The 12,381-nt window shown below is 47.6% G+C and overlaps 1 protein-coding gene across 1 annotated transcript in view; it reads left to right on the forward strand.

Annotated features, from left to right (window-relative positions):
- Positions 1-727: 727 nt before the first annotated feature.
- Positions 728-12,381, forward strand: part of PARD6G (par-6 family cell polarity regulator gamma) — a 64,744-nt gene continuing 53,090 nt past the window's right edge. Inside the window, exon 1 of the mRNA XM_084225415.1 lies at positions 728-935. Within this exon, the coding sequence (XP_084081541.1) occupies positions 864-935 (72 nt within the window). The 5' untranslated portion in view covers positions 728-863. The remainder of the gene's footprint in view (positions 936-12,381) is intronic.

The following is a 12,381-nucleotide window of genomic DNA, read 5'->3' on the forward strand; positions in this document are numbered from 1 at the left end:
GTTGCACAGGTCTGCACCGTGTCCTGAGCTTCTGTACATCACGACTTGATGTTTTGGGCAGGATTGTGTAGGAAAAAACCACTACTTTCAAAGACTCCCAGTGACTAAAAGATGCTGACTGGAGGAAAAAGGTCTGGAAAAATTAAAAAAAAACCTTGGCAGAAGACGTAAAGAAGTTGAGTTACTTCGAGATTCTCGAATTAATAACCTAACTAATTAGTGAGAGCTGCAAGCAGAGGGAGGCAGTCCACCGATTTATTTCAAGGAGGGCGTGGTGGAAACTCTCCTCCCAAACCTGGTGATCTGTGGTCTCAAATTAATGACTCGCAGCACTTTTCAGATCCCAACCCTCTTTCAAGAACAATCAGCGCTGTCTGGAAAAGTTTGTGCGGGTCTCTTTTATGGCGCACAACGGGCACCGCTGGGGGGCACCCGGCGAGCCACGGGCGGGCGGTGCCGCGGGGGCGCTTTGTGCTTCGTGCGCGGCCGCGGCGGGGGGGCCCACCGGCCGCCCGGGACGCCGCTTCCCGCACCAATTCCTGCCGCGAAGCAGCTCCGCCGGGAGCGCCGGAGCCCGGCGGCCGCCGAGCGGGGGCGTGTCCGGGCCGAGCGGGGGCGTGTCCGGGCCGAGCGGGGGCGTGTCCGGGGCGTGTCCGGGGCGTGTCCCGCCGGCCCAGGCGCCCGCCCGCCGCCGGCCCAGCCGGAGCGCGAGCCCCGCGCGGATCCTGCGGCCGCCGCCGCTGCCGTTGGCGCGCGCGCGCCGGGAACAAAGTGGCCGCAGGAGCGGAGCGCGGCGCGAGCGGGGCCGGCGGCTCGTGGGGGGAGGCGGCGGCGCGGGAAGGGGAGGCAGCGGGGCCGGGAAGATGAACCGGAGTTTCAACAAATCTCAGACTCTGCGGTATCTGGAGTGCAGCGCGGTGGAAGTGAAGAGTAAGGTGAGCGGACCGCGGCGCGGCCTCGGCCGGGAGCGCCCCTGCCCGGTGGTGCTCCCGAAAATGAATGGAGCCCCCCGCCCCCTTCCCCCGTGTCTCCCCTCCCCGCCCCGTGCGGCCGGAGCCGAGTCCCGGGCTTAGCAGAGCGGGGACGGGCTGGCGGCGGCCGGCGGAGAGGCGGGATCAGCGCTCCGGGCGCAGCTCCCGGCGAGCCGCCCCTGCCCGGCCGAGGCGGCGGCGCGACCCTTCCCCGCCCGCCGCTCCTGCTCCATCTTTTGTTTCGCCGCGGGGACTCCGGCGGTAACTTTGTGCGGCGGCTCGGGAAGCGCCGCTGGCCTCGCCTGGCGGGCGGGATGGGGCTCGGCCCGGGGGCACCGGGAGGCGCGGCGGCGGTGCCGCTCCCGCCCCGCCCCGGGGCGTTTCAGCCCCCCGGTGCTCCGACCGGCTCCTGGTAGGCGGGATGGGTGCCCCGACGCGTTCTGAGGAGCGGAGCGGAGGACAGGGAGGGAGAAGGGCCGGGTCCCCCCGCCGGTGCTGCCGTAGGTGCGAGCAGCAGGAGCCGGAGGGAGACCTGCGGGAAGCTTCCCCCTCCTGCGGCGGCTGTGCCGGGATGCCGGCACCGGCGTCGGCTTGTGCACGCTGGTGGTGCTGGGGCAGGAGCCGAGATCGGCAGGGCTGCCGGAGCCGACCGCCGCAAAGGATGGTGTCGGGTGGCTGTGCCTGACGCTGGTCGTGCTCAGCTCTCCTCAGCACATTTTGGTCGCTCTCGGTTGAACCAGCCCATCAAAATCTTGCCTCTGAGGACACATATGAATAGCAATTAAGCAAAACCGAGAAATCTCCCTGAAAGCCCGTGTTTTATACGCATATAACAGGCAAGGTGTAAGTAATGCATAAGCTGAAAAGAGTATGGATAACGTTATCCTTTCCTGGAGTCCCTGATCACCTGCTGAAAAGATTGTTGGATGTGATGTGTTTGGGACTCTCTGCTTGGTGCTGCTCATTTTTGTCCATTTTTGCTGTTAAAATTTGTGTTCAGATCAAATGGCCTTGAGCAACTCACGGAACAGAGATGGGTTCAGAGGGAGAAGTACCTCGTATCCAAGGGAGCCACTGCTCATTTCTAAACATGGCACCTGAAAGGGTTCAGGCCCTTATTTCCTAACATGCTGTTGCCACTTGAAAGGGCTCAACTGGCCTAGAAAGTTCCATTCTGCTTCCATAGCTGGAAAGTTTTGGTTCGGCTTGTACTGGTTCTAAGATGTAACCCACCCACAACATTCCTTGTGGCTCCCAAACGCCCCAGATCCTGTCTTCTGAATTATACCCCTTACTTTCTATGAGTGTTAAACTAAAGCCTTGACCACATAGGAGAATTTTTAAGTTCATCATCTCTCTTCTACTTCAGTGTTGCCATAGCTTGAGTTTGTCCTGTTAACAGAAAGAAAGCAACCTTTTAATAAAGAGCTCATAGCTTCCCTTAGAGCTGCAGGAATTCTGTAAGTGAATCCTCCCTGGTTCTACGGACACAGAGTGATGTATAGGGAGATTGTAAGCCTAGGAATGATCGTGGATTTTTGGAGGGAAGGAAAATAAACTTACATGGGTGGGACTGAAGGCCTTCCCTAGCTCAGGGTTGTCACTGCTGGTGGCCCAGAAATTAGTATGAAGAATTCTACTGCATTGGAAGTAAACTTGAAATAGAAGCTAAATTGAAAATACCCTGTTGAGGGCCTGCACCCAGCGATGATCTGTGAACCTGCAGCGTGTGTCAGTGGAAGCCGTGCTGTTGAATTTCCTGGTGCTGGTGAGTTTTACTGTTAGCATGACTTGGGCACAATAACAGCTAGGCTGTTGATGCAGCAGGCTGTCAGTGCTGACCTTGCAAGATAGTTTTATTTTGCCTGTAAAGCTCACAGGCTCCCTCTCACAGAGTTACTCTTCAGTGATCTGAAGGAGGTCCAGTGAAAAGCTCTGGCCAATGGTACCTGGCAAGATGCTGTACGAAAACCTGATAACTCTTACAAAAACACAGTGCTCTTGCAGGGTGGGTTGTCATGCTGGCAGCCTTGTCCCTGTGGATCACCGTGTTGATGTGCTGTAATCATCTAGAAATACAGAGTTGAGATTTTTTTGTTTGCATGGACTATCTGAGGCTGGGGGAACAAAATGGTTCAGTAATGCTACTTTTGGTAGCCCTACATAGTCAACCTTTTAAACACTTAGTTGCTTGTGTTTTGTAAGTACGAGGCCTGCCTGGGCTTGCCTGAGAACTTGAAAGTTGAGTCTGAGAACTCATGATTTTGCAGCTATCGCCTGAGAGCACAGGCTGCCAGGTGAGTGGAGGTGGGTGCAGCTCAGCCTCTGCGCCAGGGCATGCTGCTGGCTGGGGATCAAGGGATTCTTGGTGGCTTTTCAAAGGCTGGGGAAGTGGCAGTCCGTGGGCAGGTGGAATCCCTTTTAGCAGAGGAGCTGAGTGTGAGAGAGTGCTGCTTTTACACAATGGTGTGAAATAGCTTTTTCTCCTCTGAAGATTGAGTTGGATCAGAAGGAGCTCTGGGAAAAAAATGGTTGTGGCGTGTTGGATGGGAGATAGTTTGCAGATGCTGGGGTTTTGATATCCCTGCCTCTGTTATGATTACCAGGTGGTTCCTTCCTTAAGGATAAACCAGCATCCTGCTGGTGTCTTGCATTAGTCACAATGCAAAACTGGCTCCTGTGAAATCTGATTTTTCTGGGTTTTCTGAATTTCTTCCATTTTCTCTAAAAAACAAATTCTTGAAAGTCAGTTTGTGCCCTTGATTATTGAAAGGGGAGAGTTTGTCAGTGCTAAGTACTATGCCGGGTAAGATACTTCTCTGGAAATCCCCAAGTATCCTTAAGTTACAAGGTTCTTGATGTGTGCCAGAGGGTTGTTAAAAACAAAGAGTGTGTATCTGTGTGTTGGAAGTGGTGGGGGTGGAGGGGGGAGGAGGAGAAGAAGGAGGGGGCATCTTGATGGCTGAACTCATTCCAGTTTTCAACATCCTTCTTGTGCCATTGGGCCAAACCTGCAGGTGGTGTTCCTCTTTTTTTGTCCAGTAGGCCTGTGAGGTTTGTGGATGATTGGATTTTTGCGGGTCTGAACCAGCCTGTAGCTCTGCTGAACCTGGCCTGACCCTCCACCCCTGCTGGGAACATGGCCCAAAGCGTGCTTCAGCTCATGATTCCTGTGTCCCTGGACTTTTCCTGTCTGTCACTTTGTGGGGGGAACACGGGCAGGGATATATTCATTGCAGAAGGATGAGCTTTGTGGCTCTGTGTTGTACCTTTTGGTGTATGCCAAGTCTCTTTTCTCTGGGTTACTGTGAGGTGCTACAAAAGCTTAGTGGGTCTCAATGTGGCAGCAAATACTGAAGGGGAAAACCCTCTGCCATCTGTGCTCACCTCTGTTTCAGACATGGCAGTGGTGGAAATTGCTGCAGTCATCTTCTGTAGGAAGTTCCCTTCTGTCCAACTCCCTGGTTTTTCCCTTCCTCTGCTTCATCCTCAGAGAGCTGGCCTTAAAATCAAAACACTTAAAAGTTATTGCTAGATAGAAAAGAGGAAGTGTAAAGAGAAATCTGCTTAGGAATTGGCACATGTCATAAGACAATATTAATTGAATTGTAATTATACCTTAGCCTTTCTATCTCATCTTTCATGACAAAATAAATTAGAAGCTCAGTTCTTATCTAGGTGTTGTCTCTGTAGCTCAGGATTAATGCTTCAGCCCTTTTAGACAGGATCTGAAAACACACTAGCTTGCTGGCTTAGAACAACTGGGTATTCTCATATGTCCAGTACTCACTGGCTCCTTGTCTCTGTTGGGTGACAAGTGAAGTATCTGTCCCCTCTCAAGAAACTGCCTCTAATCTCTGAAAAAGGTTTCCAGATGACCCTTTCTCTCCCCTATTTTCCCTTTTACGAAGAGCTCCAGTGCCTGCAATGTGTGGGGCTTTTTGTGTTTGTTTTGTTTGGGATCTTGTGGCCACAGGCAGAGTTCTTAACCTATTTTTCATTTTCTGTCTTTAGCTTTACAGAGAGGTTGCAGGCTTCTTTGCCCATGAATATAAGCCTACAGAAGAACAAATGCTTTTAAAATAGGGATTCCTGCATTCGTGGTGGAACTTCTCTTGAATTATAACTCCATGTAGCCAATCTTCTTTTGTCTTGCTCTGAGTGAAAGGAGATTTTATTTTTTTCTTCCCTTGAATACTATATGCATTTTTCAAACGGGAGGGTAACTATCAGCCCAAATGTGTATTTCTTTTCCAATCTCTTAGAAATTTTGGAATAGTAGAAGTATAAGATTGCCTCGGGCCTTTAAATGATAGCACTTTGAATTGTTTGTGAAAGTGTGTTTGAGGTTTTTTTTTAACTTTGAAACTGACAGGTCCATGTTTCTGGCTTAAAAGCAGTAGAGTACAGTTTTTCTGTTACTACTATATGAACTCCAGTGAACTGTATGTACTAGTCAGAACTAATTTTCATGATTTCAAAGTTGGCTAAATGTACTCATCGTTCCCTGATAAAAGTGCTTTGCAGAAGAATCCTTTGTTGTTGATGAACCCTCTCAGACAATGGAACTTTTGATAGTGGCTGAGGATTGTAGAAGCACAGCTACCTGACTCACGTGCTGACTGTCACATTTCTGCCTTATTAATAGTGTCACGTTTTCTTGCATTGCAAACTGATTTACAAATTAACGATAATGTGACTAACATCCTACCGCTATAAACAAACCCATTAAGACAAATAGAACCAGTTAATTGTGGCCATATTTTTTAATACTTACTTTTCTTATCCTGTTTTGACTCTCATTAAATGTCGGTGTTTAGATGGGCGCCGCAAATGGACTATCAATAAATGTTCAATCATTTCCTGATGTGTCCTGAGCAGACACGATACTGCTACGGTGTTCACAGACAAGAAGCATGTCTGGGATCAGCTGTGCTCCCTGCTCTTACGAAGTCACTAGCAGCTGAAAGACTGTTTTGGTCTGAGGCACATGTAGCAGTCAGTGCTTTAGCAAGCCTGCCCAGCTGGCAGATGGATGTAGCATTCAAAGAGCTTGTGGGTGCTTTGTCCTGCTCACGTGTTGTCCCCCCTTCTTAAAAGAAGTGTGCCTGTGCTCTTGCATAAAGATTGATGGTTTAAACCTTTTGCATCTTCCTCCCTGCCAGAGTTGCTGGTATTACATGACTGTTCAGCTATGGCAGTGTAGGTATACACATTGTGTGTTTGAAGTGTGTAAAGTGTAACATCAAGCAGCGTTAAAACTGCAGCAATAGCAGAAAGAGCAAGCTTACTTTTAATAGCCTCCTCTGAAGAGATTTTAAAGGTCTGGTTCTGCACTGTCTGGTGTTAACTGACAGAGGTCTACAAATTGTGTTTTCCAGCCTTGTGTACTTTGATTTCGCTCTGACTCTGAAGCTGTGCAGGCCTTCTGAAGTTTTAAGAAAAGTTTTCCATGCGTAGCACGCTTCAAAATAGATCAAAAAGCAGCGCTCTTTTTAAATGCTACAGAATGTTAAAACAGACTTTAAGTCTGCTTAAAGTTTTTAAGCAGTACTTCAGATTCTTCCAAGCTAAGGTCATACTTGTCATACCTGGCATAAAACTGAAATAAGTGCAGTAAAAAGCCCCGTAACCATCTGATTTAACTTCTGTTTTTGAGCTTGAAAACATATTTGATTATATGCAAACCAAATGTGGCACGGACTCAGAAAACCGCAGTGCTTCCCCCTTTCAAATGAAGACAGTGTGCCACAGTAATAGCAACTTGAGACAGTCTGGATTGTTGCAAAACGTGTCAAGAGAAGGAGACTGTAAACATGAATCTCTTAAGAAGTGTTGCCTCTGTTCCTTTTCCTCCCAGTTTGCTGGGCTTTTCACAGCAGGTATTGTGCTTGTTCTGGTGTGCTAAATAGCACCTACTAAACTCCTGGTTCCCCTCTCATTACAGACAAATCTTTGTTCTTCATAGTAGGATAGCTTTCTGAAGTGGTCATAGCTGGTAACCCTAAGTCTGTCTGCTAGGTGTCATGAGAGAAAGTGACCGCAGCTTTCAGCTGAGCCACAGCAGCAGGTTCTGTGCAGGCTTGCTGCCCTTCACAGACGAGAAGCCAAACCTCTCAGCTGAAAAGTGTGGCACAAACAAGTCATCTTGGGATAGTTCTGTTCAGGAGACAGCTGCAGTAAGCACCTGCACAGTGTAACTCACTGCTCTGACCTGTGCTCTGGCACTGTGGGAGCAGTAGTAGCTCTAGGAGATCCAGGGAAGGCTGGAACACTGCTTTGAGCTACCTGGTGTCACAGAGCATGGTGTGGTGGAGGATGTGCTCTGGTGCTCAGGTCTGATGTCCTTTCAGGTCTGTCTGGTCACAGAAAGATGGTAGCTCCTCCAGCAATGTTCCTGAAGCAAGTATATTGGAATGGGCTTGAGTACCAGCTGTGCTAACTGGATGGATGGTATTGACCAGCTGCCATCTTGTGTTTCAGTATTCCCATGCTTTCCCATTCTTGCTCTTGCCTCCAGCAGGATCTCTCCTGTTTGCAATACATTTTTAGTCTAGTAACTTGGGAATTTCTGATCTGCTTAAAACTTCGTCCAGCCAGTCTGTCTTATGTGAGTAGTCTTCTCAAATTTAGTCTCGCCACACTGAAACATCCTAGAGGACACTGAACAATGGATCTTTCAACTTTAAAGAGCACCTCAGAAAATTAAATGTTATTTACAGCCAAGTCAGAAAGGAATGTCTCCTGTGTGAGGTAAAAATACCTGTGGAGGCTCTGTCTAACAGGCTCCAGGATGAGCCACCTCCAAGGAGTGCTTCAGAGGTGCAATTAATAGTGCCTTCCTCTGTAGTCCCTTATCATTCCCTTTCTGAGAGACTTTGTGTGCACTTAATCTGAGCTTTTAGGAACCAAGAAAGGTTTCCCAAGGATTCACTGCTTGCCCCTAATTACCTTTACAATGGCAGGCCACGAGTTAAAAGATGAAATGTACCTTGGGAGACGTTTCCTCCTCTAAATGAAGACAAAATCCCCTTGTACAGAGGTATTCCAGTTCCCATTGGAAATGCCTGAAGTTCATTCAAGCAGAAATGGCTGGTGTGGTGCACCAGCCCCAGGGCCACCCAGCCTTGTGCCATCCCTCCTGCTTCCACACTGCACAGCTGTTTCCAGTCCCCCTTCAGGTCTGGCCAGGGGTGTGCGTGCATCTGCATCAAATTACTTCTCTGCAGCTGTTGCTGGCACTGAACTCATGGGGAAGCCTCTGGCGGCAGCTAAAAGGATCTTGAATAAGTTTGCAACCAGCCAGAGCCCTTACTGGCTGCAGATTTCCTGTATCCATGTGGATACCTCTCAGTAAGTGCTCTGAAAGTGGTTTGCTCTCGCTGGAGACCTGGAGTAGGGCAGGGCTGCCTTTCTGCAGGAAGCTACGCTGTTGACCAGACCCGATTGCTTTGTCCCTCTGGGTGGCAAGGTGCCAAATCTTCTTTTTCTCCCTGATGCTGATGGTGACATGCCACGGCTGTATGCACCCTGTGCTGTGTTTGTGCTTAAGCTCTGTGGTGTGATAGAGTGTGTGTTGCACAGGATCATCTCGGTCTACGTCATTTGCAGACAGACTTTGGTTTGTTCCCAGAGCTGCAGGGGACTGGAATTAAAAAAGGAAGATACTTGCTTTTGGAAAGGTAGACTTGGCACTTAAATCACAGATTTATTTTAAAGGCTTTGCTTTCCTGCAAACAATTGTTTCTTGAAGGAGAGTGGCAGTGGGGGTTTCAATGTTGGGAGGTGAGGCAGCGAGGAAGGCTGGCAGTGTGCTGCTTGGAGGCAGTGCTGACAGAGATGCTCGGGAGAAAGCAGCCACATGGGTGGCCTGATAGGAGAGGAACTACTGGAGCAGGGCTGGCAAAGAAAGGGAGGATGGTTCCAAACAAACAGGCTGAAAAATTTGTTTTTGTGGATGACTGTTTTCACAGACTGCCACGTGAGGCAAAATAAGCAGTGTAGTGGTCTAGTTTTCAAAAGTTGTGAAATAAGGTAAGTGAGGCAGGGGAAAGAGTAACCTTGGCTTTAAGTTGCCCTTGAGCTGACAGCCAGGCATGTGTGAGACTGAATGCAAGGTGCATCTCAGGAGCAGAAGGTGGTCTGAGGGTGGTGGGAACACAGAGAGAAGAATTTATCTTCCAAATAGATGCAGAAGAGAGAAAAGTGTTGTCTTGAGCTGAGCCTTTCGGACCCCTGGAGAGGGTTGAAGGAGTTACAAAGGTTGTTCTTTAAACCAAATGAGATGTGAAACATTGTGTCAGAGAAGCAGGAAAAAGAAGGGAACCGCAGATTTTGTATTTTTGGTAGGAGAAACTATTGTAAGCATTTAAGATACTGAAGGATGGCTGTGTTTCTTTAGGAGGGTAAAAGGAAGGAATAGAAGGAAGAAAGGTGGAAGTATGGCATGATGTCAATCAGGAAAAAAGTTTGAGGCTGAACCTGTGTCCCTGATGGGATTTCTGTGAAGGGCAAACAGAAGAGAAGCTGTCTTGGCCTTGTGACTCTCTCTTGAAAGAAACAGCAAGATCTGAGCAGAACATGAAATCTCACACTTTCCACTAGCTCAATAATTTTAGTGAAGCAAAGCTGCTCTGGAGCAAGCCATTGAAGAGAAGACTTGTTGCAGGGAGCATCTGTTGGCTTGGTGGCTTCTTGCCACTAGTGACAGCGACTCTGAGGCTGGGAGCAGAGCCAGAGAATTCTGTGTGAGCTGGGAAAGGTGTAACTGGGTGAGAAAAAGGAAACAAAGATACAGAGACATGAATGTGACAGCAGAGCTCTGAAGTCCCAGGTGAAGTCAGCAAGCACAAAACCATTTACATTTTCCCTCCTCCTCTTTCTTGCTCATTGTCACTGATAAAGCATGCCTGATTAGGTCTTCCCAGTTTTGAAAATCTCAGATGTAAGCAAAAATTACAGTCTAGGCAAGGATGAAAGTGTTTAGTTTTCTTTCTGTTCTTGATTTTTTTTACTTTATGGGAGAAGTAGGTGGCTAATGTAACTCATGTTTATTGCTAAATGTTGCTCTTTGATGTCTTCTTATTACAATAACCTGATTTCAAAGCCAGCAATAAACTAGAGGGATGGCACCTCATAAACATAGGGCTTCATTTTTGGCCCTGTAAACATCTTGAAACTTAAAATTTAAAGGAAAAAAAAAAAAAAGAGTTGCCCTCTTTTGCTTGCAAATAACTCCTTCATTTCACAAAACAACAGCTCTCTAAGTAAACAAACCTCAAAATCCTGCTCCCTCATCTCCTCTGACCTCTTGTACCCTTTAGCTAGAAAAAAAGCCAAAGAAAGCAGTTGATTGCTCTTGACCAGCCTGTGTAAGTTTTGATCAGCTAGCTGTGTCTTCCTTCGTCTTTAACACAACTTTTATCAGAACATTTTTCTGGGCATCTGTTTTTATTTGGGGTTCCTGCCTGATGTGTTGCATTTTGTTCTGTGCTTTTTGTCATGAAACTGCAGACAACAAATTGGCTGATTGGCTGATACTTTGAGGAACTTGGGGCGGAGGTTATTTTTGTGAAACAAAACGTACAGTTTTTTTCTAAGTTGTTTTTTCAGTCATAATAAGCTCTGTCAGACTAAATTCTTTTTAAGTACCCTGCCATCCTCCTGTCCTCTGACTTCTGCAATACTGGATGCAGTATTTGCATTAAATAGGCCTGAGTAATTTACTTCATTATGGAAAACTAATCTGCTTGTTAAAACTGTTAGTTTATCAAACAGTGAAATACAGTATTGTTCTGGCAGACTTTGCTGGCAGACACCAGTCCTTGTGTATCTTTCTGTGAAGGGATGTGATAAGATGAACTTTGTGGCTTAGAGAAGCAGATCAGTCATTTTGGCTATCAGAATTTGTAGTTTCTGTAAGATACACGGTGGATGTTATCTTGAAATCCTGGCTGAATACAATGCAGAGCACCCAGTCTCCAAGCTGAGTGGCACTGCAAGCCCCATTATTACTGTGATACTCTCTATCAGCCTCATTAGGGATGATGAATGAGCTGAAGCAGTTTTTCCCTCTTCTGAAAAGACCTGCTGACAATGGTTGCTGCCTGTGTATATGCACAGGGTGAATAAATCAGCTAAACTATTGCTACAGTAATACTAACCTTTAAACAAAAAGAAAGTAATTCTCATTATCTGCTTAAATCTCTTGACTCTTCCCTTCTCCTCTACAGAACCACCTTCTAGCTCCCTTGCCTTAAAAAGCTGGGTCATACAGAAAGCGCAAGTGACATTTTCTGCATTTGTTTGCTATTGTGCTATTCCCAGGCAAATGAAATTGACTCCTGGGCTTTCCTAAGGCTGAACATGTGAACAAGTCAATTTGACTGGACAACATTCCTGTCAGACCTCAGTGCCCCGAGCCTGCAATGGCATTCCCACATGCCAGGCTCCACTGATCAGTAGTTTCCAGTGTGCCTGCAGGGGCTAGGCTGGCAGGCTTGGCCCTTTTGCCAGCTGTCTTCTCATGCAGCAACTTAAGCTGAGCTTTGGGTCATACCAGCCAAATGCAAGTGACCATCCTTAGTTCTCTCCTCTGTCCTTTTCCATGTCACTTTCCTGCTGGGAGCAATGTCCCGAGCTCTGCCTGAGCTGTGTTGGGCAGAGCAGGACGGGTTCCCCCAGCAGACCATGGGTCCAAGGGGGCTGTGAGGGGTGGGTGTTGTACTGCCTGGGGTAAGACTGGACAGCAGCTGTGTATGTGTGCATTAGCACCATGTGTGCTAATGGTCCAGGAAACAAATGGTTACTGGGACTGGCGTCTGAGCGCCCTGGCTTTTTGGCTAAGGGAATCCCAGGTTCCTTTTCAGATGTGCAGAACAGTAGATGCAGCTCTAAGCCAGACCTGCAAAGGTCTTGTTCCCTCCCCTTCAGTTTATCATATAGATAGGTGTTAAACTTGACGCTTGAAGATGGCTTTTTCCAGCTTGAATCTAAGAAAAAGAAAACTTCAGGTTACTTTTTAAATAAAAAGACTTCAGCTTTTTCTCTTCAGCTGGAAGTGTGTCCACAGAAGTAAGTTGCCGCTCGCATTTTTCTGGAGAGGAGCAGAGGGTGGAGGACAAAGGAGGACTTTTTTTCCTCCATTGGAACCAGCTGTGGTTTGCTCGCTTTGTGTGCATTTGGATGGGCACTCTGAAATCCAGACTGGAACTAGCAGTTAATATTACAAACAAGCAGCATAATTTGACTAAACAAGCTTTCAGATGATCACAACTAGGCTTTGATGCTCAAGAGTGGGATTTTCATAACTGCGGAAGTAATTAGAGAACATGCTTGTGCCCAAAGCCAGTAGGGTTATGTTGGCTTCTTTTTTTCCTTTTTGCTTGAAGATGATTATGGTGATGATTCA

The sequence above is a fragment of the Fringilla coelebs genome, assembly GCF_963513975.1.
Source record: "Fringilla coelebs genome assembly, chromosome: 1".
Lineage (NCBI taxonomy): Eukaryota > Metazoa > Chordata > Aves > Passeriformes > Fringillidae > Fringilla > Fringilla coelebs.